Source organism: Tasmannia lanceolata, unplaced genomic scaffold (genome assembly GCF_043159265.1).
Source record: "Tasmannia lanceolata isolate RefF3 unplaced genomic scaffold, GAP_Taslan_0.1 ptg000011l, whole genome shotgun sequence".
In the NCBI taxonomy this organism is placed as follows: domain Eukaryota; kingdom Viridiplantae; phylum Streptophyta; class Magnoliopsida; order Canellales; family Winteraceae; genus Tasmannia; species Tasmannia lanceolata.
Genome location: NW_027518688.1, coordinates 9,270,001 through 9,296,881, shown reverse-complemented (window position 1 = coordinate 9,296,881; position 26,881 = coordinate 9,270,001). Strand labels below are relative to the sequence as shown.

The 26,881-nt window shown below is 39.2% G+C and overlaps 1 protein-coding gene across 2 annotated transcripts in view; it reads left to right on the top strand.

The window, feature by feature from the left end:
- The window catches only part of LOC143886407 (Regulator of chromosome condensation (RCC1) family protein), a 56,922-nt gene that overhangs the window by 12,431 nt on the left and 17,610 nt on the right, over nt 1-26,881 (top strand). For both annotated transcript variants that reach the window (XM_077390373.1, XM_077390372.1), the window contains exons 5-11: nt 7,321-7,426; nt 7,558-7,609; nt 7,849-7,966; nt 8,120-8,150; nt 11,224-11,247; nt 11,628-11,752; nt 19,348-19,429. In XM_077390373.1, coding sequence (XP_077246488.1) covers nt 7,321-7,426; nt 7,558-7,609; nt 7,849-7,966; nt 8,120-8,150; nt 11,224-11,247; nt 11,628-11,752; nt 19,348-19,429 — 538 coding nt within the window. The remainder of the gene's footprint in view (nt 1-7,320; nt 7,427-7,557; nt 7,610-7,848; nt 7,967-8,119; nt 8,151-11,223; nt 11,248-11,627; nt 11,753-19,347; nt 19,430-26,881) is intronic.

Below are 26,881 nucleotides of genomic sequence, written 5' to 3'. Positions count from 1 at the left end.
GGAATAGCTATTCATTGGAGTGGCCGCATTATTGTAAGCGACTTCTGTAAAACCATTTGGGATTTTGTAACCCTCCGCGATTTGAATTATGAGGGTATCTACCAGCATCTTATCCATTTGGTCATTCCATATAAAATTCTTCCCCTTCCTCCTAATGTCTTGTGGAGCACTTGTCATCTTGATTGAAACCAACATATTTAAAACAACATAACCAACAAAAAAAGAAATTTAAAAGAAACCAACAAACCAACATAACAAAAAAACCAACATATCTAACATAATCAACAAAAAGAAATTATAAACATAGTCGTAACCAACAAACCAACATAACCAACAAACCAACATAGCCAACATAACCAACATAAAGAAATTTAGTACGAGAGAAAGAAAAGATGGCAGAGAGAAAGAAAAGAATGATAGAGAAAGAGAATAGAAAGCATGGAACGAGAGGAGAAGGGAGGGAGGGAGGGAGGGAGAGAGAGAGAGAGAGAGCAAGAGAGAGAGAGAGAGAGAGCAAGAGAGAGACAAAGAACGAGAGAGAGACAGACAAAGAGAGTACCTGCGAGGAGGGGTTGTCGGGGAGGAGGGGACGTCGGCGACGAGAGAGAAGGGGTCGTCGACGAGAGTGGAGAGGACCAGTAGAGAGGGCTGGGGCTTTTTTTTTTCTTTCTCTCAATCGCGCGAGACCTTAGTTGGGGAAAATACCTCGAATCTGTGCGTTTTGGTCGGATTTTGACTCTCGGAAAGAGACTAGACACATGGGATAATATGGATTCCACGTAAGCCGTTTATTTTCAGCGCGCTTTCTGTATCCTCCCAACAAAACGCCCGTTTTAGAGCTAATCCACGGAAAATGGGCCCCTTCTCCTTTCCGAATCTGTTTCCCATGCGCAACTAAACAGACCCTTCATGATGATTTTCGAAGGATCGAGGAACTTGTATTGAAAATGATGGAAGGGCATAGACGGTTTGCGGAAGGCTTGGACGAAATCAGTATAATGATTGAGGAATTACGCAATGATGAAGAAAAGCGGAATGATGTTCGGGTCAAGGAAGCTGCAAGAATTGATGGCGACAAGGTTGAGTTAGTTGAACACATTACCGAAGAGCATATTGATTGTTTTCAACTATTCGATCGTTCTATCATCCGATGCGACGCCATGAAAAATCATATTTCTTTCCAACTTGGATCACATCGGATTTTGAAGGCAACTGCCCAATAGGATTTGGGATCCTGGTGGAATAAAGCGTTTTCTCCAATAATGCAACCTTTTTTGAAATGGTCCAATAATCCAACCTTGAGGACAAGGTTGTTTCTAAGGGGGAAGGAATGATGCATACAGGAATGTGGAATCTCCAATATTGGTTGCAAAATCTTCCCACAAATAAATCTCATAGGTTTTAGGCATTTAGTTATTTTATTGGAGTCCTTAAAGTTGTAGTTGCTATTAAGAATCATGGCTGATATTACTTTTCCTGTTTTTTTCTCATCGTTCCTTATCTTTTGGGTTATGCTATCATCCATGTAATGTAACTGCAAAACGTGGGTTGTAGTTGCTCTATTTAAAGGCATGTTTATCATTAATAAAGTGTGGAGAAATTTACAGCAAACTAAGCTTTGTTTTAGGAGAGTCATGGCTCCTCTCGAATTGAGCCTTTAGGAGGTCCGGTTGCCTCGAATCAACGATCCCCTTCTCTATTCTATCTTTTTTTTTTCTTTATTTTTGTTACGGCCTTTTAGGCACGTAACATATAGTGGCTATCACATGGTAGCGTTTGATCACAGCCTTCAATAGCAAGCGTCAAAACAACAGATCGAGATTGTTGCAAGGAATCAATCTTAGAAAAACCCTTCTAGGCATCAATCTTGGAGATTTGCTCATTTCGTTGAAGAGATTCAAGATAAGATTGGCGAATCTTCTATTGTCTTCAACCACGTAAGGAGATCGGTGAATTGTGTGGCTGATAGCCTTGCTTGTCAAGGAGTGGGGAAGGCGGGTTTGCAGATGTTTGTCTTTCTCCCTCCGTGATTGTTGTTATTTTTGATATCTTTTTCACTTGTATCTTCTATTTGTAATTTGTAGTCGACCATCTCGGTCTTCTCTTTTTCTCTGAATGAAATTGCAACCTTTGAAAAAAAAAGTCAATCAACCAATTTCAATTGCAAGTTGAAAGATAACATATCAGACCTGCCGTCTTCTCCGAAAACAACCACTGGATCAGATTTGTCGTCTTCTCCAAAATAAAGTACTAGACCCGCTGTCCCCTATCCTTAAGAACAAAGGATTTAAATTTCAATTTGGGTTTCGATTTCAGTTACCACGAAAAACGAAATATTTCAGTTTTGGTTGGAAATTTCGGTGAAAGTCCTACAAAATCACGGAAACATATGGAAACATATGCAAATGGTAGAATTTTAAGGTGAAACTTCCGCCTGGTTGAAAATCCGGAATTAAGAAGCGGTTGTCACACGTGTGTTGATCCAGTACATACCACGGTCCACATGTAATCTATATAAATATTTATATAATACATACATCACATTTCACATGTAATGTATATAAATATAATTATGTAATTCATATTAATATGGTATGCACTTACAATTTTGGTTTTAATGTGTTTCATTTTTGGTATCATTTCAGTGGGGATGGAAAGGAAAACATTTCGGTCATTTCGTGTTAGTTTCGATGGAAGTTTAACACCATGCTTAGAACATCACCGGATTAGATTGTCTGATCTTGAGACACAATCTAAAGCTTGTTCAAAGCTTTCTCAACTTTCATGCTCTCTGATGCGGTACACAAAATAGAGGATTCAGATGAATAAACTTATCACAAATGTGGTGACTCATGAACCATTGACCAATAAATCTCTTTGTACCTTGAAATATTCAATTATTTTGCGCTTTCCAAATTGTCAATAGAGAAGCTGACAACAACAACTTCCATAGATACCTTATCTTATCCAGGAGAGAGAATAACCAATGATTCCACCAAATGTGCTATTAATCTCTGTAAAATCCAATTGGTTTGAAATAGTGAGAAAATGAAGCCCCTTAGTTTTGAAGCGAAGGGCACATTGTCTCGGTTGCTAGGTTCTTCAGGAACTATGTGATTTTGAAGTTTGAGGTGTCTTGGGTTATGCGTAGGTTGGTGACCTGTCGAGTTGATGCGTGGCGTTTCTTTCGGTGTTCGGCTATGGGGAAGCTGTTTTGTTCTCTTTTTCTTCTTTCCATCCTTTGGCATCTCTAGAAGAAAAGGGAAAGAGTTCTTTGATGGCTAAGGTTAAGCCCATCATTGTGCTTAAGCATGCTGTGTTTAACTTTGCCTCTTAGTTGGCAGTCTTTTACAACCATTTTATTGGTTTGCCTTTCTCGGATGTTCAAAGTGATTGGGGGTATTTGATATCTAGTTCTGCATCTTGTGACCCTCCTACGCCTCGAACCTCGATGCACCCCTCCTTTGGACACCATTAAGCTGAACTTTGAGAGGCATATCGTCGGTAACTTTGAGAGGCATATCGTTGGTAACTTTGGACCAACAGATTTTAGTAGCTTCTTTGGAGACCATGGGGGCATCAAGTTTTCCAAATCCAATTGATTGGTATGAATTAAGAAAGACGCCAAGGAGGCAGAGGTCCTTTCTCTTAGTTAGTGGATTAGATTTTGGGACCCTAACCTTTGCGAGCACTTGATTGTGGAAGGGGTTTCCAGAATCTTCATCAAGTGGATCCAAGAAAAGGACACTCTTGGCGAATCAATTGAAACGAACTTGCACTCTGCTCTACTTCTGTTCTTTTCTCCACTCCCGCCTTCGGTCTTGGCTTATATGGGATGGACCTGGGATATACCCATGGTTCAAATCAGTATTACATGATAAACCTCCTTATATCAGCCACTAAAAGAAACACACCCATATCGGTCTTGTATCATCCTTATCAGTTGATATGGAGACTGTATCATCTTTATTGGCCAATATGATAACCATATGGGTGCCATATCACATCTTCCTTACACAGTTTCGTTTTAGCCCTTGCTCGTAGTTCGGAGATCAGATTTTGGAACACTAATCTTTGGGAGGATTTGATTCTGGAAGGGGAATCTAGAACTATCATGAAGTGGATGCTAGAAAAGCATGGCTACCCTTTGTGCTTTGAGAATTTCTTTGTGGAGATGATTTGATTGTCTTGGAATTGCGTAGGCCAAGGTTTTAAATTTTGGCTTCGGTTTTGGTCGGCACGGAAACATAAGCATTTTGGTTTTGGTGGAAATCTTATATAATAACAGAAATGCATAGAAACATATGCAAATGATGAAATTTTAAGATGAAGCTTTGCGAAATGCTAGAATAAGCACAAATGTTTACTTAGAAACCAACACATAAGCAAGAAAGCCATCCATAATGGCTTAATCACGTCGAACACCTAGTGACATGCGTTGGTCCCATGCCGACTTGACATCCCAGGCATAAAATACGGTTACTTTGCCGTGCAATTCAATGATGTTGCCTACTAAATATCTTTTTTTTTTTGAAAAATGGGAGCCAATTTTATTAAAACAGAGGACCGAGATGGTCACAATACAGCCAAAGGAAGAGAATACAACAACACAAAATACACTACATGAAGATGGTCACGGCGGAAGGGAATCAAAGAGAGCTAGCGATTCTTTCCTATCGGCCACCTGAGTTGCAGACCGTCGAACATGAGGAAACTCAACCTCCAAACATTTTATCAAACAACATCAAATCTCCAAGGGGGCTTATGAGTTCCTTTTAGCCAATAGATGACATTAGAAGAGTTTCCTTCAACCACTACTTTAACTAGATGGTTTCTCTTAACAAGCACTAAACCTTGATATACTGCACGCACCTCAGCCTTCAAGGCATCTGCCATTCCAATAGGCCCCGCATAAGCTCACAGAACCTCACCATATTCATCCCTGAGGACTTCCCCAACTTCTGCTTGGATTTACTCTTAGATTTACTCTTAAAAATCCGTGCATTTCTTTCCTTCCAAACTTCTAAATATCATTCTCGCAGGGGGAGTCCCCTGCGACGGAAATAATGACATGGAAGGAATTCATGTAGATTTTGTTTCGATGGGAATGGAAACGAAAACATTTAGGTCATTTCATGGTTTTAAATTTCCATCGGAATCGACAAGAAATGACCGAAATGTTTCATTTTCCATCCCCACCGAAACCGAAACCGAATTGACTGAAATGCATAAACCAAAATCGTTAGTGTAATAGCTATATACTATATTAATATGTATTATAATAGAGTGATTGCATGTATGTATTTAATTATATAATTATATTTATACGAAGTGAATGCATAATGTGGTGCATGCATTATATATAAATATTTATATGAATTACATGTGAAATTTAGCAGGTACTAAATTTTTTTACATGTGCGACAGTGCATGTCATTAGGTGTTTGATGTTTTTAAGCCATTATGGATGGTTGTCATGCTTATATGATGATTTCTAAGCGTGTATTTGTTTGTATTCTAGCCTTTCCTAAAGTTTCATCTTTAAATTCTACAATTTGCTTACGTTTTCATACATTGTCTTGATTGTACAGGATTTCCACCAAAATTTCCAACCGAAATTGAAACATTTCCGTGTCCGTGGGGTTCGAAACCGAAACGGAAATTTAAAACCTTGTTTAAAACCATGGCGTAGTCTTCCACCATACTTGACCCCCGGCTAGCGAGGCTGCGGAATCTTTAGTTAGGGAGGGAGTTGGTAGACTTGCTATGTTAACCTTGAATGTTTCTCGTTTGAGTGGGGGCTTGTAGTCATATGTATGCGTTTGTTTTGTTTTACGCTTATGATTTGCTCGGTGCGTGAGAGTGTTTTGTTTTTGTTTTTCTTTTTTAATGTTTTCTTACAATTCCAAAAGCGCAAAGGGCACATAAAAAGGTGATCAAAGGTCGTCTTTGAAGCACAACCCATCACCATAGTTTGGAATGTGTTGCCCATGATTCAAGCGGTCTATTGCATCAAGATCTGTATTGCAAGAAGTTGGCTTTAAATTATAGTTGTCTTAGGTAGATTCAAGTGGTCCATTACCATAGTTTGTGTTAGTTAGAAATTCAGGAAGAATAACAAAGCTGGCTTCATCTGAGTCGGAAATTCTGGAAGGATAACTTACTTAGTTGGCTTTAATTTATATTTTATATTTTAGGCTATGTTTTGTGGACACGAACATGTCGTGTGTCAACACTGACACGAGTGTCGCGTGTCAACACTGACATGGAGTGTCGGACATGGCAAACTCCTAAAATTTAGAAACGGGGATACAGCTAAAATAAAAAGCATATATAATCATAGTTTGTCGATATGGATTAGTGTGTCTGAGTTTCGACACGGATATGAGTTGTCTGACATGGCAACATCTAGAAACCTAGAAATGGTGACACATGCATACACGTAAAATTATTTAGATTGTTACACAAATATGTGTCCACACCCACATGAACTCTAACACTCCTAGCAATACATTTAAAAGTGTACGAAGGAGTGTCGACACGTGTGGACGCGCGTGTCGTGTCGGACACAACATGACATTTTTTTCGGCAATAAATTTGAAGTGTCCACTAAATCATAGATTTTAGGTAATATTCTTATCCTAAATTTCCATCTCAATTTTTTGTTCCTTTTCATTTATTAATTCTATGATACTTAGCTGATCACCAAATACCTTTTCTTGGGGGGATGACAAACCACAAGCATCCTTTGTCACAAATGTCGTTCTCGGGAATTTCTCGGCAAGGGAAAATCTCGGGATATATTAATTTATATTAATTTTTCCGGGTTTATATCGGGAAATAAACGGCAAAACTAAAATTATTTAAAAAATATATAAAAATATTAAATTTAGGAAAAAAATATAAAATAAAAAAATCATAAAAAAATCGGGATAATATTGCGATATTATAGGGATATTTTATCATAAAAACGAAAATATTGCTATATTTTTAAAATCTCGGGATTAGTTCAGGATTTTGTCGGTTCATCAAAATCTCGCGATAAAAACGCTATATTTTGAAAATATCGGAGATAATCGTGACATAGCAAGCATCCCCACCACCCCAATACACACACACACACACACACACACATCAATTTCTGTTACTCATACTGTGATCCCCTGCTTATGTAGCTAAATAAGAAGTGAATGGCTCTTTTGTTTCCTTTTCTATTCTAAGCTTGAAATCACTGTTGCTCTTTATTTATTCGTTTGACAATTTTTTGTGTTCATGCCCTTTTGGCACTCACCCATAATGCATCTCACTTATTTTCTGTAGAATTTGAGCTATCTCCAGTTCGCAATCTGGTTTCTCAAGCTGCAACTGTTGTCTGCGGGGGTGACTTTACTGTGTGGCTATCTTCACTTGAAGGATCTTCTATACTGTACGGTTTGCAGATTTTCCCCTATATTTATTCTGGAATGTACCTTGTTTCAATTGACCTACAATTTATGGATTCGGAGCATCCAATTTACTTGGTGATTTGCTGATTGGAACCTTGTTGGTGGTTTGTAGGACTGCAGGTCATCCTCAGTATGGCCAACTTGGACATGGAACGGATAATGAGGTTATTTTTCTAATAAAGAAAGATTCATTCTTTTAAATGTTGTCTTAATCATGGTTTTAAATTTCGGCGGATTTCGGTCGGGACCAAAATTTAAAACCGAAATCGAAATTTAAAAATTTCAGCTGAAATTATAAGATTTCCACCGAGATTTCGTTTTCGGCTGAGGCCGAAACCAAAACCGAAATTTCAAACCTTGGTCTTAATGCTGTATGGAATCTTGAAAGAATTTTTTCTTGCAGTATAATGTTAAAGAAGGTTCAGTGAAGCTTGTTTACGAACCCCAGCCTCGTCCACGAGCAATAGCGTCATTGGCAAGCAAAACTATTGTCAAAGTTGCTTGTGGAACAAACCATACAGGTTCTATATCCCATCCTCCCCTCCCCTTCCCTCCCCCCCCACCCCACCCCCTCTCTGATCCCTTCCCTATCTTTTCACGTGTATCTTGTATTTTCATCTCACCATAATGTTGATACTCAGTCTGTGTTGCTTGATTTTTGTATGTGCATCCAGTTGCTGTAGATTCAAGTGGCTTCGTTTACACGTATGTATCTGTAACCTTTAGATATCAATTTGATTTTATTAGAAGAGAAATTGTATGAAATTTGTATATCTATCATGATCGCTATGAATTGCTTGTAAGTTCCGCTCCAGGTTAATTTGTTACTATAATTATGAATCACATTATTGTGAGTATATTTCTTGATTTTTTCTGTTTAGAGATATTTATCTTTTGAAGTCTCAGTGAACCTTGATATATATATACTCACATTATTGTGAGTATATATGAGGAATGATAGATACAAGGGAGCCCTTGCATAGAGCTGCAAAAGGGCTCGTGGTTGGATCCACGTCATCAAATGTAACTGATTTTTCTTTTTCAACCAATTTTAAAATGTAACTGAAAATGACGTGGATCCAATGAATAGCCCTTTTGCCGCTCTATGCAAGGGCTCCCTTGTATCTATCATTACTCTCTCTCTCTCTCTCTATATATATATATATATATATGGTTTCTGCGCTCGAGCGCAGATAAGCTTATTTGTGCTCGAGCACAGAAACAGGGTGGGGCCATATTTTGGGTGGGATCCAAAGCAGTCATTTGATGGTCCCTTTCATGGGTAAGGTGTCCACCCAAAATCAGCTCCATTGGATCACCTTAGAGTGTCCATTTGTGGGGCCAAAAATGGACAGATTTGTGGACAAACAGTATCTGTCCATTTTTGGCCCCAAAAATGGACACCCATTGGTGATCCAATGGAGCCGATTTTTGGTAGGCCCCCCATCCATGATGGGGCCTTCCAAATGAATGGTTAGGATCCCCCCCCAAAGGCCCCATCCCCCTGTTTCTGTGCTCGAGTGCAGAAACCCTTCTCTCTCTCTCTCTCTCTCTCTCTATATATATATATATATATATATATATATATATATATAGAGAGAGAGAGAGAGAGAGAGAGAGAGAGAGAGAGAGAGAGAGAGAGAGAATTTATATGATGCCCGACCGTCAAAACATAAAGGGCGCATATAGACCAAACCTGTTGCCTTGAGAACTGAACCAAGGAAAAGTCAAAAAAGGGGGTTTCTCTTGGATTAAAAATCAAGGGAGAGATGGTTCTATCTCTTCGCCCTTTATATATATATATATATATATATATATATATATATATATATATATATATATAGAGAGAGAGAGAGAGAGAGAGAGAGAGAGAGAGAGAGAGAGAGGTTTCTACAGACATGTGTAGATAAGTTATCTACACACTAGCTTAAAATACAGTGGGGGCCCACATTGTTTGGGTGATCCAAAGCATTCATTTGATGGGCCTTCATATAGACAGGGTGTGCCCAAAAAATCAGCTTCATAGGATCATCCTAACCCTTCGAACCGTGGAGGCAAAAAATGGACAGATTTGTGAAGGTTTATACACGTCCATTTTACCTCCACAAATCGTAGGGTTGGGATGATCCTATGGAGCTGATTTTTTGTGCACACCGTATCTATGTGAGGGCCAATCAAATGAATGGTTTGGATCACCCAAACAATATGCCCTCCACTGTATTTTACTATTTTAAGCTAGTGTGTAGATAACTTATCTACACTTGTGTGTAGAAACCGTTTTCTCACATATATATATATATATATATATATATATATATATATATATATATATATATATATATATGTATGAGAAAAGTGTTTGTGAGCTAGAGCTCATATAAGCTTATATGCTATGCCACAAATATCTCCGATATTTTCAAAATATAGTCTTTTTATCGCGATATTTTGATAAAACGACAAAATCCCAAACTAATCTCTAGATTTTAAAAATCTAGCGATATTTTGTTTTTATCATAAATATCCCGATAATATCGCGATATTATCTCGATATTTTTATGATATTTTTATTTTATATTTTTTCTTAAATTTAATATTTTTATATATTTTTAAATAATTTTAATTTTACCGTTTATTTCCCGATATAAACCCAAAAAAGTTAATAAAAATTAATATATCCTGAGATTTTCCCTTGCCGAGAACGACATTTGTAACATAACTTATATGAGCTAGAGCTCACAAACACAGGGGGCCCACATTATGTGGATGATCCAAAGCATTCATTCGATAGGCCCTCATATATATATATATATATATATATATATATAGAGAGAGAGAGAGAGAGAGAGAGAGAGAGAGAGAGAGAGAGAGAGAGAGAGAGAGAAGGGTTGCTACGCTCGAGCACAGAAACAGTGGGGTGGGGCCATTGGGGGAGAGGGGGGGGGGGTGATCCTAACCATTCATTTGGAAGGCCCCATCATGGGTGGGTGGCCTACCAAAAATCAGCTCCATTGGATCACCAATGGGTGTCCATTTGTGGGTCAAAAAATGGACAGATACTGTTTGTCCACAAATCTGTCCATTTTTGGCCCCACAAATGGACACCCTAAGGTGATCCAATGGAGCTGATTTTGAGTTGCTGTGCGCTCGAGCACAGAAACAGCCTGAGGCCACATTTTGGGTGGGATCCAAAGCATTCATTTGACGGGCCCTTTCATGGGTAGGGTGTCCACCCAAAATCAGCTCCATTGGATCACCTTAGGGTGTCCATTTGTGGGGCAAAAAATGGACAGATTTGTGGACAAACAGTATCTGTCCATTTTTGGACCCACAAATGGACACCCATTGGTGATCCAATGGAGCTGATTTTTGGTAGGCCACCCATCCATGATGGGGCTTTCCAAATGAATGGTTAGGATCACCCCCCCAATGGCCCCACCCCCCTATTTCTGTGCTCGAGCGCAGCAACCCTTCTCTCTCTCTCTCTCTCTCTCTCTCTCTATATATATATATATATATATATATATATATATATAATGGTTCCAGTTTGTTTTCTGTCATGTATCTAATAACAAGCTTGTTTTTTCTGTTATATACCATTAATCGAAAAACATTGAATGCGGTCAACTTTTCTTGACCGCATATTTATGTTTCTTCATTGATTCATTTGGAAATTTTTACTAATCTCATCGTATTTTCAATTTTCTGACTTAGAGTATTTAATTAATGCATATTTTGTCTGGATTACCCATTCATGTTTCTTGTTCCGGTTTATATTCAGGTGGGGATACGGCGGCTATGGAAGGTATGAATGTTAATAAGTGCTGTTCGTATTTGTTTTTCTTTACACATCTCCGTTGACATGGACCCCCAAAATATGCCAGATCATAGGAGGAATTTATAAAGATGAATTCTATATGGAAGGGTGCCCTTGCAAAAATATGAATGAAAGGGCGCTCCCATTGGTTGTAAATCACCAAAGTGCAGTTCTTTGACTTTTCATCCCATTTAATGCACGTCGGTGATTTACAACCAAAGGGGGTGCCCTTTCATCCCTTTTTGCAAGGGCGTTCTTCAGTTTATAACTGATATAATAAATGACTACTTTTCACTTGGTGCTTGTTTATATTATGTCGTCTATTACTTTGATATCTTGTAACTGTCTGAGTTAGTGATGTGTTGTAGGCTTGGACATAGGGAGCAGAAGGATGAATGGGTCCCTCGTGTTGTAGAAGTTTTTCAAAAACACAATGTTCTACCTCCAAATGCTTTGGTTTCAGCTGGTTCTGCTAATTGTGCATGTACTGCTGGTATGTATTGTTCTTACAATACTAAAAATGTCAGAGGAAGAGTCCTTGTGACTATTAGTTTACTTTTCATTTGATTATAGTGTCTTTTCCATTGCTATATACGTCTCTTCCGAACTACTGGTTGACTTTCTTTCCGCCCATATATCGACTCTTTATTTTCTGATGCACGCGTTCTGAACTCCAATGAAAATTATTATCTTCACTTAAATTACCAACGAAGTTGTGCATCTTAATAATGCATGTTTGGTTCTGAAAACCTTTTTTACTGAAATGCTGCATCCTTGTTGGCCTGGTTTTAAATTTGGGCCGAAACCGAAATTTATACCACAATTTAAAAATTTTCGGCCGAAATTATAAGAATTTCAACTTTTATTAATATTTATGTTTTTACCATTTTAGATTTTACTTTTTAGAGTTTTAGACTTTTGGGGAAAGTGACTCACAACTGGCAAAGCAGTCAAACGCCACGTTTTAGACTCTTACTCTCTTTACCCTCTTTTTCTCTTTCCCAAAAATAAACCCTAAACTAAAAAGTAGAAACCCTAGACTAGAAAGTAAAAAGTAGAAACCAATTAATTCTGGATTCACGAGTTTAATCAGAACCAAATCAGAACTCTGAAGAGGGTCAAATAGTTGCCACATTGCCATATCAAATTTGATAGCTAGGCTGTGATTTTTTTGGGTCAACCCGACCCGAATTGGAAATCGGGTCGGTCGGGTTGAGGAAATTGTAAATCGGGTTGGGTCAGGTTGAAAATCAGGTTGGGTAGGTAAAATGGGTTCCTCGGGTCGGGTCGGGATGGCCTCAACCCGACCCAACCTGACCCGAGTAGCACCCCTAGGTTTGGGACGTTGTTGGTTGACTTTTTGTTCGTCGGATGCCTTGTTGGTGGTCTCTTCGCTTGACATTGTTCGTGTTTTATTGATGACTATTGGTTGTTACCTGTGGTTGTTGGTTGTTGTTGGTGCCTTTGTCGTAGTTGACCCATTGATGTTCTTGTTGGAGCTTGTTGTTGGCTTCTTAATGGTGTGTTGGTAGTTGTTGGTTCTTCTATTGGTGGTTGTTGGTGCAGATTTGTGGTTGGTTGCTTGTTAGTGCCGTTGTTGCTTGCCGTTTGATCTCCCTTATGGATCCAGTGGAGCCTACTTCTCAGCAAATGGCTTCCCTCAAGGTTGATGAGATGACCCCTCCGCCTTACGTCCCATCATCTAGTTATTCCCTCATGGAGGCTCCTTTTCAGATGAATTTCATAAAGCTTGATGCGATAAATTACCCACCTTGGAGGATGGCAATTTAGACACATCTTCTCGGGCGTGGTAAAGTTCATTTTCTTGAGCGTGGCCCTCGAGCCACCACGGATCCGTCTTTGCTAAGTGGCGCCAAGATGATGCCGTGATCAGGTCATTCCTGGTCATTCCTGTGGGGTTGTATGGAACCCCAAGTTGCTGCTACAATGATGTATCTTCAATCCTCTAAGCAAATTTGGGACCATGCGGCGTCTTTGTATTTTAGGGCTGATAATCTTACCCGTATTTGTGATCTCTTTTTCGAGTGGTTTGGTCTCCAGCGTGGGGATGGGTCGGTGGTAGCCCATTACAGTGATTATGTCGCTCTTTGTCAACAACTTGACTTACTCATGCCCTTCACCGTATATCCTATTGTTCTTGCCAACCGTCAGGAGCAGTTACGGGTTGTTCGATTCTTTGATTCATTGGGCCCTGATTATCTATAGATACGACAACAAATTGTTAGCTCAGTGATTATGTCGCCCTTTGTCAACAACTTGACTTACTCATGCCCTTCACCGTATATCCTATTGTTCTTGCCAACCGTCAGGAGCAGTTACGGGTTGTTCGATTCTTTGATTCATTGGGCCCTTATCTATAGATACGACAACAAATTGTTAGCTCTGGGTCAATTCCCCCTCTTGCAGGGGTATTCTCTCGAGTACAACGTATGAGGGTTGTTCAACCCAGTGACACTAGTGTTGATGGATCCACTGTTGGTACTTATGTTGGGGGTGATTGAGGTCGTGGTGTTGGTAGGTTTGGCTGTGGCCGTGATGGTGGTGGCCATGGATGTGGCCGTGAGTCAGGGGAGGTCGTGGACGTGGGTCTCGCTACTGCACTCATTGTCGTGTAGACGTCCACAATGTTGATTACTGCTATGATTTATATCCGGAGCTTCGCCTCTACCGGTTTGCTAGTGTTTCAGTTGCTACTTCTGATAGCCCTTCCCCTGCTCCAGCTGCATCTCCATCAGTCTCTTCTAACTCCTTAGTCATCCCTTACGCTGAATATGATGAACATGTGCGTCTACGGAACAAAAGTAAGCAATCCACTGCCACGTTTGCACAACAAGGTAGCCCTTCCTATTTTCTTACTGGTACGGCTTTTGGATCATGGCTCATTGATTCAGGAGCATCTCATCACATGACCGGTAATTCTCATCTTCTCTCTTCTTTTCAGTCATATCCCTCCATGGCCCCTTGTACTGTTACATTAGCTGATGGGACATCTCTCGTCTCCGGGGTTGGTGTAGTGTCCACCTCTACTGGCCTTCATTTATCTTTTGTTCTCATTATTTCCTATTAGTTTGCTTTTTGTTAGTCAGTTAACTAATATTCCAAACTGTTTTGTTTGTTTCTTTCCTTCCTTCTTACTATACTTTTCAAGATCTAAATACTGGGACGAGGATTGGTTTGGGCCATGAGATTGGTGGCTTATACTACCTAGAGCAGACCAGTGCTGGTGTTGCACTCCGTAACTCTGTTGATGCTTATCAGTGACATTGTCGTTTGGGCCACCCTCTTGCTGACAAACTGCGAAAGCCATCTTTTGTGTCGAGTCCTATTCCGTCTTTTCCTTGCGAGTCTTATGAGTTGGGGAAACATCACTGTGTGTCTTTCCCTTCCCGTATTAGTAATCGTGTGTTGTGTCCTTTTGAACTTATTCATTCTGATGTATGGGGTCCATCTCGCACTACTTATTTACATTTTTTAGATACTTTATTATATTTGTTGATGATTATTCACGGGCTAATTGGTTATTTCTTCTTAAAGATCGTTCTCACGTTTTTAATAACTTCGTACTTTTATTTTGAGGTTGCAAATCAATTTAAATGCCCTGTTAATTGCTTGCGTATTGATAATGCCAAAGAATATTTTTCTATGGGTAATGGATTTTATCAATTTCTTGATTCTCGTGGCATCATTCATCAATTTTTGTGTGCATATACATCGCAGCAAAATGGATTTGCTGAGAGGAAAATTCGATATTTGCTTGATATGACTCGGACTGTAATGTTTCAGATGAAAGTACCCTAGGTATATTGGGGTGATGTAACTCTCATAGCTTGCTTCTCAGGGAACCGTCTCCCCTCCTCTGTCTTGTCCTACCAGACCCCATTTTCTATCCTATATCCATTGGGTGATCTTTTTCCCTTTGTCCCACACGTGTCTGGTTGTACCTGTTGTTTTGTTCAGGAGTTGACCCAGGTCTTCACAAGTTGGATCCTTGAGCAGAGAAGTGTATCTTTTTGGTACTCTTGTGCCCAGAAAGGATACAAGTGTTGTAGTCCTCGGTTGCGGAAAACCATTGTTTCTGCAGATGTTACTTTCTTTGAAAATACTCCTTATTTTTCTGATCCTCCTCCGGCTCCTGTTGAGATGCCTAGTCTGCCCCTTCCGCTACTGTCGACTCCTCCTGCGACTATTCCAGAGCCTATTATGGTGCCTAGAGAGGGGCCTATAGAGGGACTGCCAACCACATTGGAGTGGATTGTCACTGCATTCGTCAAAGAATTCAGAAAGGTGAAATTTGCACTGTGTATACTTGATTTGCAGATTAGCCTGCAGATATGTTCACCAAACTGTTGGGGCCTACTAAGTTGAAAGATGCTTGTAACAAGCTTGGAATGTGCGATATATACCTTCGAGCTTGAGGGGGAGTGTTTGGACGTATTTCTTATGTATGAGGGCATACTTGTAAATTTTCATATATCATATAAGCATATGATTTTCGTGTGGGAGAGTGGACAACTCTCTCTCTCTCTCTCTCTCCATCTTCTTCAACCTCTTCTCCTCTCCTCTCCACCTCTCATGTAGGAAACTAACGGACTAAAAAACATAAGTAGTATTCCTACCATCCTCCAAGCGTATTAGTGTCTTTTGTTGGCCATTACCGATTCCATCATTGACTTCGAAATTGTTTCATTGATTAGCTTCCGTTGATGGTTTGCTTTAAATCTGATACATGCCAATTATCACTCGGGATAGGATCTCTGCGTCTCTCTTTCCAATGGTATTTGACAACCTGTAGATTTAATGTTTTGTGCCAAAATGTTCATTGTATCTTCCTTGGCTGAAACTTTTATGTTTTGTAAAGGTTTCCAGAATTAGAAACTACTTTCTTCTATAATTTCCTCCCGAGAATTGAGTTTCGAGAATAGTCCCACTTTTTTTTATTGCTCTTGCCTCAATTTCACTCTCCTCCTGATACAAAACTACGTCTCCCGAGACAAAACCACATCTGTTTCAACAACAATACTAACATGCAAAGCTTCTGGGGAACATCCTGCATAAATTCTCCCATCTTTTGTCTTTGATCCAGATTCCATTACCATCATATGCTCCTTTCCTTTAGATATCCATACAGACTTGGATTGCATAATTTCCCATGATTCCCGTTCAGACCCTTTCCCCTTTTTATTTGAAGAACTTTTCTTGGTTTTCATTTTCCGATCATCTTTGCTATGACTAATCTCGAAACACTTACCCACCTCCTTGGATATTACCATAAATACTCTCTCTGGCATATCCTTGAGCAAATCCACATCTACACGTAAATGAGCAACATCCATTCTCGTTCCATGGAGAGTAGGGGGCAATATTAACAACATTTCCTATGAGCTTGCATACTGATATCAATAAATCCTCATTATAAAGGATCATCAGGATAGATGGAAGGCGAGCAATGGGATTTTCATGACGAAACTTGATCAAAGGATTTCATCTCCTAAAATGAAACATGAAATCCTTAACATGCAGTAATCCTTTAACCATATAGTTAAAAAATCTTTCATTACTGAATCAAAATTGCAAATTTCTGTAATGAACACTAACCATGAAATCTTTGTGAAAGTGACAAACCAACCATTATCTTCTTCGATCTCAAAAATTGAGGGCCTCCAAGAACATTTTGCAATCAAAGATAACCTGAAAAGCTCGTATGCATAATGAGCATCTTCCTCGTTGAGGTAAATCACCTGCTCCTAAGGCGAGGTTTTCGATGAATCATTCAATCAAATCTTCCCTTTTTGTAAAATTAGATTGACTTGAACTTCTTTCTCTTTGGTTGATTATATTTTCTACCTCCGAGCATATCTGCGATCTAGTGGCCTTGGATCCTTCAAATCTGTTGTTCTGGACTAGAAAACACAAAAAAGAGCAGCCTAGATCTTCTTGAAGCAAACAACTTCAGATCCGGAATTGACTTCATGCACAAAGTGTTGTAGAATCCAAAAATCAGCAGCCAATGTTTCGAAGATTATGACACGAGGAGCATCTTCCTCTTCTTCTCGTCCTTTAATCCTTTTGTTCTTCTTTTTTGTTTTCCTTTCCTATTTCAATTTTTTCCTTCCTTTTCTCTCTTACCTCTTGTCTGTCTCTTCCTTCATCTTTGCCCTCTTTTTATATACAAAGTCTGCAATTACTTTTTTTCAATGGTAAAGATTTACTAATAGAATGGGCAAGAGACCAATGATCGAGAAGACCAAACAACACCACAACAAAAAGTGAAGAAAGGAAAATAAAGCAGAATAAAAAAGGAGAAATACAATGAAGCAAGAAGCAAGAAGCAAGAAGCAATTCAGTTCATGCTTGTAACAAAAGTTCTGTAAAGTATTTGTGTTAACACTTATGATAATTCATCTTTATTATGTTTGGAACAATTGAAGTATTCTCTGATTGATTTTTAACAATTAAATACTTTCTGGTTGATTTTTTAATGTTTGCCTTCTTTTAAAATTATCATTTCATCATGCATCTTAGGTTGAGCCTGTGGCTTAATTATATCATGCTTTATGTTCAACCTTGAGTTTGCAGGTTTATTCTGAGCTTGCATGTCCTAAAAGAGAAAAAAATCATCGCGCATCTTTTCCTTTTGTGAAAGGTATGTTTGCAACAATGTTACCGGGATTGCCCTTCGACCCGTGATCTAGTGTCGCACAACCCCAAACAAGGGTCGTTTGCGACCCGGACGGCCGGCGAGAGAGAGAGAGAGAGAGAGAGAGAGAGAGAGAGAGAGAGAGAGAGAGAGAGAGAGAGAGAGAGAGAGAGAGTGTCTCCTTCCCAACTTTAATCTAATCATACCTCATTGGAGGCAAAAAATAGAAAAGAGGTAAAGTGGCTGGCTTACTATATAGAAGCTTCATATGATTTTACAAACAGATATGATAAAACATCATTCTCGCATGCTTCGATGTTGGCTTCTAGCGCAATGCCCGCTCCACCAAGTTCAAGCAGACCATCAATTCGTTGACTAGGACTTTAACAAACTCGCATATCCAGGCTTTTCAAGAGGGAACACTTCGGTGGACTAGGGAAAGAGAGCCGCACAAAAGTTTATTAGTTTAATCATGTTTTTATATTTTTATATCAGAACTGGGTCGTTATTTTCTGTTTGCTTTCATTTAAGATTGATAATGCAATATATGTTGGTACTTAATATAGTGCTATTTGGAGATCTTCAAATTTTATATATTATGGATTGGATTGGGACTGGAATTTTCATTTTGAATAGATATGAATGGCATACATGAAATTTTTTATTTTGTTTATCAAGTATATATGTAGTATGGACTATGGAATGATATTCTTGTAAAAGTATATGAAATTATATATATATATATATATATATATATAGAGAGAGAGAGAGAGAGAGAGAGAGAGAGTACCAGATCGATCTTGATTAGTGTTCTAAACCAACCCGCAACCCCAAATAGTGAACCAACTTGGCCCTACCCTCATCGTACCACGTACCGGGCTACCATTGTACCCTGTACCCGTTCCCTTGCCGTGTACCGTAACGAACCGCGCTCCAGGTAACATTGGTTTGAAAGTTTTTTGAGACTAGTGATTTTTATAGTCTGAAAAGCTCTCTTGGTGATCTGATGATTTGTTATTTGAACTATTTCTACTGTGTGAACATTTAATTGAATTATTTCTACTGTGTGAAAATTTAGTTAGGAATTTTGGGCTTCAAGTATTTTAAGTCATTATGTTCAGGGTCTTTAGTGATAAGGAAATGGAGATTCTTTATGTGCATTTGATGAAGGCATTCAAACGTTTAGATGAAATTTTGTAATTTATTAATTTTACGGACTGGTGATCTTAGGACAAGTATATTTTATTTAAGCATCTATAATGCACTGAAGAGAAAATTGGGAAGCTTAATTGGAATAATATATGTACACCATACCTTTTAACCACCATTATAACATTTATGTTAATGCCATTAATTTTTTTTTTATGTTAACACACAGAGTTTGAATATTTACTTTTAGTCTGATTATAATCATGATATATATTTTTTAGGCGGAGGGCAGTTGTATATGTGGGGTAAACTAAAGAATGTTGGTGATGACTGGATGTATCCTAAGCCCGTTATGGATTTGAGGTTGTGCACTTTCTACCTTGCTTGTTTTAGTTTTATAATACTCATCTTATGATTAACTATTAGCATCTTAACTCGATATGGATGTCTTTAGAAGCTTTTCTAGATCTTCTCTTAGCTTACCTATAATTGTTTTTGTCTTTTGTAGTTCTGAAGTTTTGATGACACTAATACCTAGATATGGATAAACATGCGGACATGTACATGGGGACATATATATGACTTGGCATTTTCCAAAATGTAGGACCAGAATACAAATACATGTATCCCATACCATGAGATAAGACACGAGTCATGTATAAATAAAACATCAAATGTGACTAGATTTAACTGAGAAGATGAAATTAATATTAATTTAAAATAACATCTATAAGACTAATTTATATTGCTGTTTATATCTTGATTTTACTCATTGTAAAGACAAGTATTTTCTGTTTGTGGGATTTCCAGTATTTCAAATTGTTAAAATTTCTCATGCAATTAAATTTCAAAAGTTAAAAATAAAATCACATGCAATATATTTGCTATAATTTCCATGATTTCAGCTATATTAGCTTCTTGGATTTCCTTCACTTATTTCATGCGTATGTTCAAACATTCTTTTAGTTTTCATGAAATAAAAATTGCCTGATAGCTAGGAAACAGTGAGGAAAGATTATAGCTAGGAACATAACGGAGAACATGACCTTGGATAAGATAAGATAGAATGGAAGAAAATGATCCACGTAGAAGAACCCAACTAGAGCCAGGATTAGAGTCGGGTAGATTCCTTTCACCTTCTTCATGAATTTTTTCTAAAGGATTCATTTACCCGACCCCAACTAGTTTGGGACAAAGGCTTTGTTGAGTTGAGTTGAAATAAAAATTGAGGCACTTTATTTCATGCCTATGCTCAAACATTCTTTTAGTTTCCATTCTCCTATTTTCATGTTAGAAATCTCTACCCTCAGTACTACTAGGGAAATAATGTGCCATAATTTTCTCTTGTTATTTTTTGTTATATATGGGATACCACATCGGTCATTTGAATTTTATACATTAGCATTTACTAGACACATCTTACATTCATTTACATCAATGGAATTTACTATAGCTTTTAGTAGGGCTGTGCAATCGGTTATAACCGAACCGATTTAGCCGAACCAATGTAACCAAATACATTTCGGTTAGCTAAATTATGAAACCGAAACTGAAACCGAATTGGATACAAACCGAACCGAACCAAAACCGAATATTGATTTCAGTTGTTCGTTTTTTTTGGTTAAAACCGAATAAAGAAAACGCCCAATTCTCGGTTAAACAAAATAATCACAATAAATAGAAGAACAACAACTTCAAATGTTTTAAGACAGAAGAAAAACCGCACAAAATAAACAGGAATATATTCATACCATTCTGAAAAAAGAAAGAAACTGAAATCAGATTCAAGGATCAGATTCATACCATTGTCTTTCTCGAACCAAGAAGAACTTGGAACTCTTCAAGAAAAATCACCTTCTTTTATTCGTTTTTTTACTATTCAAAAGGGATTTTGACAAAAGGGGTTTTCTTCTGGTTAGAAAGTTCACCGGTGATGGGGTCACAGTCGCCACTCGCCGGAGTTGGAGAACTTGGAGTGGTGGCTCTGGTCTCAGTCATCGGTGATGGGTTCGTCGGTCGTGGCTGCAATTGCCGGAGTTGGAGAGGTAGCAAAAACCAAAACCAAACCCTAAGAAAACCCGAGATGGCGAGATGCCGACTTGCCGTTGCAGCGGTGACAAACCCTAACTCAGTAACTCCCAGACTCAGCCAGTGTGAAGATGAAAGAAACTTGAAAGTATGAAACCCTAGAAAGGAAAAAGCCAAACCCAGCGCGATGTTCCACGCACTTTTTTTTCCTTTCGCCCACCGCACATAAAGCGACTTTCTTTGTCTCCCACTACAACCACAAGTCCAATCCCAATAAATCTCGACGACTCGAGATGACTTTAGCTTAATCATTATGTTTTAAAGTGTTTCTTTTACAAGGCACAACCACTTAAGCCTAAGCCTTGAGTCATTGAATAAGGTTGGGACTGTTCAGGTAAAAAATGGGGGTTAATGATTTTCCTTTAAAAACATATTTTAATACAAATTAAAATGCAAATTCGGTTAACCATATTCCTTACTTTTAAAAACTGACACCGAAACCGAAAACCGAATATTTCTGAATTTTAAAACCGTAACCGAACCGATGTTACATGTAACCGAACCGAAACCGAAAACCCAAATCGGTTCGGTCGGTTAATTCGGTGTTAACCGAATAGTGCACAGCCCTAGCTTTAGTTGTTATAGACTTATGGTGTTGGAGACAGAGAAGGAACCTACCAAGAATCTCACTTCAAGTTTTGATGCCTTATTTCAAAATGGGAATTCATATTGTGCCTACCATACTTTGAGAATGAAAAAGGAACATGCCATGGTTTTAATATTAACCACTATGATACATATCAGGTGATTTATATTTGAATGAGGGGCGTAATATGATTTTGGCCCACTGTATCAGTATATGTAAAAACTCTGTTTTGCTGATCCAATCCGATTCGTTTCAAATCATCATTCCCTTTTCAATGCTATTCAAGTTCCTATTATTTTTCCCGAACACCCATATACCCTCCCTCCCTCTCTCATGATAACATTAACATATAGATTCCTATGCAAAATACAATGAAAATCCTTGTGGACTTTAACTTCTGCATGATCTGGGATTGTAGCTTGATTATCCATCCATCTCTATGACAGTAAGAGCACAATCTGGATTGGCTCAAATCTCAGTTTATCTTTGATTCTTGGAACATAATGTGACAACGACTTGATGTTGTAAGAATCATAGGATCTAATGTCATAGCCTCAAAAGTTTGAAGTGAAAATATTTTAGAGGCCATGAATAAGTTGTTTGGAATCATGGTTTAGAACTATGTTGCATCAGTACGGATATGAGTGTCCGAATCCAACACAGGTATCGAGCGTCGAATTTGGCAAAACTCAGAAAGAACGATTCGTGGATTCGCCAAAATATTTTAATCAATTCTCAAATTTTAATATTTTACACAAGAATACGATTATAACCAGTAACATGATGAAATCCAACGTAGATGTGGCGTATTATTGTCATTTGGCTGTTGGCAGCCCATGTGTGGCAGCCATGTCAACAGCCCATGTGTTGTATCCATATTTGACATGGCTGCCAACAACCATGTTGTAAACTTTCGAGGAATTCCTTCCCTTCATGCTCTCTCTCTCTCTCTCTCTCTCTCTCTCACTGCCTTGGTAACTCTATTCAAGCCCTTCTTTGAAGTTCCTCCCAGATACATGGCTTACATACCCGGCTCAACACTCTTGGAAAACAATCGAATCGAGGCTTTTCAATGACTTGGCCATTCAATCTCTTGAACTAATCGAGATCAAAGTTGGAGAAGGAGATACGAATGGAGAGGAATAACCAATCGATGAAGGAACGTGAAACCATTCTGTTTCAATAGAGGTACGGGGAAACGGTTGGGGGCAATGAAGTTGGTGAAGTGGTTGGATTTTGCGAGCTGTTCCAACCACTGCTGGATGTGATTCCAAGAGCTAACTAAAAGACGACTTTCTTAGGCCAGCGTGAAACGAAGAAAGAGAGCTGTGCCTAAGGGGGCAAGCAAGCAAACTGTGCACGCTAAGAGAAGAGGAGAGATGTTCGCACACCATGTAAATATTCAACATGGTATCAGAGCTTCCCTAACCATAACCCTGGAACTTCCCTAACCCTAACCCTATCCCTAACCACTCGCACCCCTCCCTCTCTCTTCTACTACTGTCGCACCAACCAAACAACACCCAAATACCTCTCCTTCATTACCGCAACCCCTACCCAACCCATCTCAGTTCGCAACTTCCTCTTTGCACCCGACCTCATTGTCTCAACCCTACAAACTTGTTCGCATCCTTCTAAAACCTAACCCTAATTTGTCCATCTACAAAAATCAGTTCCTAATCACAACTTAATCTGTCTATTCATGTTTTAATTTTTTTTAACCCCTTTCTCATCTTAAATCTGGTTTCTGGACAGTGTTTTGAGTGTCTCTTATGGTGATAGTGTATGTTTGGGGGTTCCAATGCCATTCTCATCCCGGAACTATATGTTAGCATGTCCTTATTGGTGATTTGATTACTGTTTAGTGGTGATCCGTTGGTAGTTTCATTATGATATGATAGTAAACAGTTGTTGATGTTACTTTTTGTCAATTCATGTTTATGTTGGTGGATATCGGCGGGATTATTCTAGTCACATTGTCAGTGTTTCTTGGAGATCTGATTTGTTATTGGGACTTGTTGATTGTGGTGGTTGGTAGTTATTGTGTTGTTGTAGTGTGGTTGTTGAGTTCTGCTGTGACTTAATGGTGCTTGATGATCACTGAGTGTGGGTGGTTCGTGGTGTTTTTTGTGTTGATTGGAGTGTTAACTGCTGTTGGTGGATAGTTTTTATTGTTGAGTGTGCTTTGTGGTGGTGTAGTTATTACCTATGGTTTTTTGTTGACTATTAGTTTTTTGGATTGTCGTAACTGGTGCCTATCATTGCTTCGAAAGATTCCTCATCGAGGCCGACGGTTGTTGAAGCCACTCTTCCCCCTTCATCTCATTCATCTAGTGCTAATTATACTCATGTGGAAGCTCCCCTTCAGATGAGCTCCATGCGGCTTGATGGGAAGAATTACCCTCCTTGGAAGAGGGCGGTGCGTACTTACCTTCATGATTGGTGCAAAGTTCGCTTTCTCGAGCGTTCACCACCAGCCACCACTGATTCCTCTTATGAGCAATGGGAACAGGAGGATGCTGTTATTAGATCCTTTTTGTGGAGTTATATGGAACCACAAGTGGCTGCAATTATGGTGTATCTTGATTCCTCCAAGGAGGTATGGGACTATGCTGCAACTCTGTATCCTGGCGCTGATAATGTCATACGACTGTGTGAACTCTTCTCTGACTGGTTGGTTTTTCAGCGTGGAAACATGTCCATTTCTGATCATTACAGTTCTTATATCGCCATATGTTGACAGCTTGATCTACTTATGCCATTCACAGTGGATCCTGTTGTTCTTGCTTAGCTCCAAGAGGACTTATGTGTTGTTCGTTATCTGCATTCCTTGGGTCCTGATTATATTAAGCTTCGTCGGCCGATCGTTAGCTCGGCACCCTTCCATCTCTTGCAGATACGTTTTCTAGAGTACATCGTATGCGGGCTATTCCACCTAGTGATCAGCGTGTTGGGTCTGCACTTGCTACTTATATTGGTGGCGATCGGGGCTGTATTTTTGGTCGATTTGGTCGTGGCCGTGATAGTGGTGGCAGTGGCAGTGGCTGTGATGGTGGTGTTGGACGTGGTCGTGATTCAGGGGGAGGTCGAGGTCGTAGATCTCGATATTGTACCCATTGTCGTATGGATGGCCACAATATTGACTACTGTTATGATCTACATCTGGAGCTTCGCCCCTCCATTCTACTACTGCTTCCATAGCTCCATATGATGATGTCCACCCTCCACACCCTCCTTCGGCTTATGCTGCATCGACATCCAGTGACTCCATGATTGTTAGTCATGCTGATTATGAGAAACTTATGCACATCCGTAATAAAGGCAAGCAATCTATGGCCACCTTTGCCCAACCAGGTAGCTCGTTCTATTTTCTTTCTAGCTCTACCTTTGAATCATGGCTCATTGATTTAGGGGCCTCTCATCACATGACTTGTAACTCTCATATTCCTTCATCTTTCCAGTCAGATGTATCTAACCTTCCTCCTACTGTTACATTAGCAGATGGAACCAAATTCCCCGTCTCTAGGTGGGAATGATGTCCATATCTAATGCTATTCGTTTATCTTCGGTCTTACATGTTCCTTCATTTCTTGTCAATTTGTTATCTGTAAGACAATTAACCAAATCTTTGAATTGCTCTGTTTCCTTCTTTCCATCTTATTGTGTGTTTCCGGATCTGAAAGCTGAGACGAGGATTGATTTGGGCCTTGAGGTTGGTGGCTTGTATTACCTTGATTCGTGCCCGGCTGGTGTTGCACTTCGAACGTCTGCTGATGCCCTATCAGTTGCACTGTCGGTTGGGTTACCCTCCTCCAGAGAAGCTTCACAAATCTCATTTTCTTACTAGTTCTGTTGAGGCATTGTCCTGTGAATCTTGTGAGTTGGGAAAACACCACCGTGTCTTTTCCTTCGCGTGGTAGTCGTAGGTTGTCGCGGCCATTTGAGCTTGTACATTTCGATGTTTGGGGCCCTACTCACACTACTTTATATGGCTTTCGCTACTTTATTATCTTCGTTGATGATTATTCTCGTACTACATGGTTATTTTTGTTGAAAGATAGATCAGAAGTATTCAACACATTTAAATTATTTTACTTTGAAACTGAAAATCAGTTCAAGTGTTCTATTTCTTGTTTGCGTATTGATAATGCGCAAGAGTATTTTTCTACTGGAAATGGTTTTCGTGACTTTCTTTCTACACTAGGCATTCTTCATCAATCTTCTTGTGCTCACACTTTGCAATAGAATGGTGTTGCTGAGAGGAAGTTAAGGTACTTGTTAGATACTACTCGTACGCTCATGTTTCAGATGAGAGTGCCTAATATCTATTGGAGAGATGCACTTCTTACAGCTTGTTTTCTCGTGAATCGTCTTCCTTCATCTGTCTTGCCTGTCCATACACCATTCTTTGTCCTGTATCCTTTAGGTGATCCCTTTCCCTTGCTATCTCGTGTCTTTGGGTGCACCTGTTTTGTCCACAATCTAGGTACTGGTCGTGACAAACTGGGCCCTCAGGCGGAAAAAATGTTTCTTTTTGGGCTACTCTCGTATTAAAAAAGGATACAAGTGTTAAAGTCCTTGTTTGGGAAAAACATACATCTCTGCTGATGTGACATTCTTTGAGGATACTTCTTATTTTCTTGCACCATCTCTGAGTGGTCTAGTCGAGGCACCCTTTGGTCTTTTCACTAGTGTCAAGTCCTGTCGAGCCCCCTATGATGTCACCTTCCGTGAGAGCAGGACGTTTCAAAACCTATACCTAAAGTGTACACTTGAAGACCACGCCTGACTGTTCCTTCTATAGAAAAGCCATCATCTCAATTAACTGCTCCTCGTCCTCAGTTGGATGCATCCACCTCAGGTAATCCTCATACTTCTGATTCGCCTATTGCTTCTCGCACTCGATCTCACACTACTATGCATCCAATATCAAATTTTGTTTCTAATGAGCTTCTTTCGCCTTCATTTTGTTCATTTGTTTCGAGTATTTCTTTTGTTTTTTTGCCTATGATAGTTTTAGATGCTCTTGTTTATCTTGGTTGGCGGGCTGCCATGGACGCTGAGATGGTTGCTCTCAATTCAAATAAAACTTGGCATCTTGTTCCTCTACCTCCTAGAGCACAACCTGTTGGATGTTGATG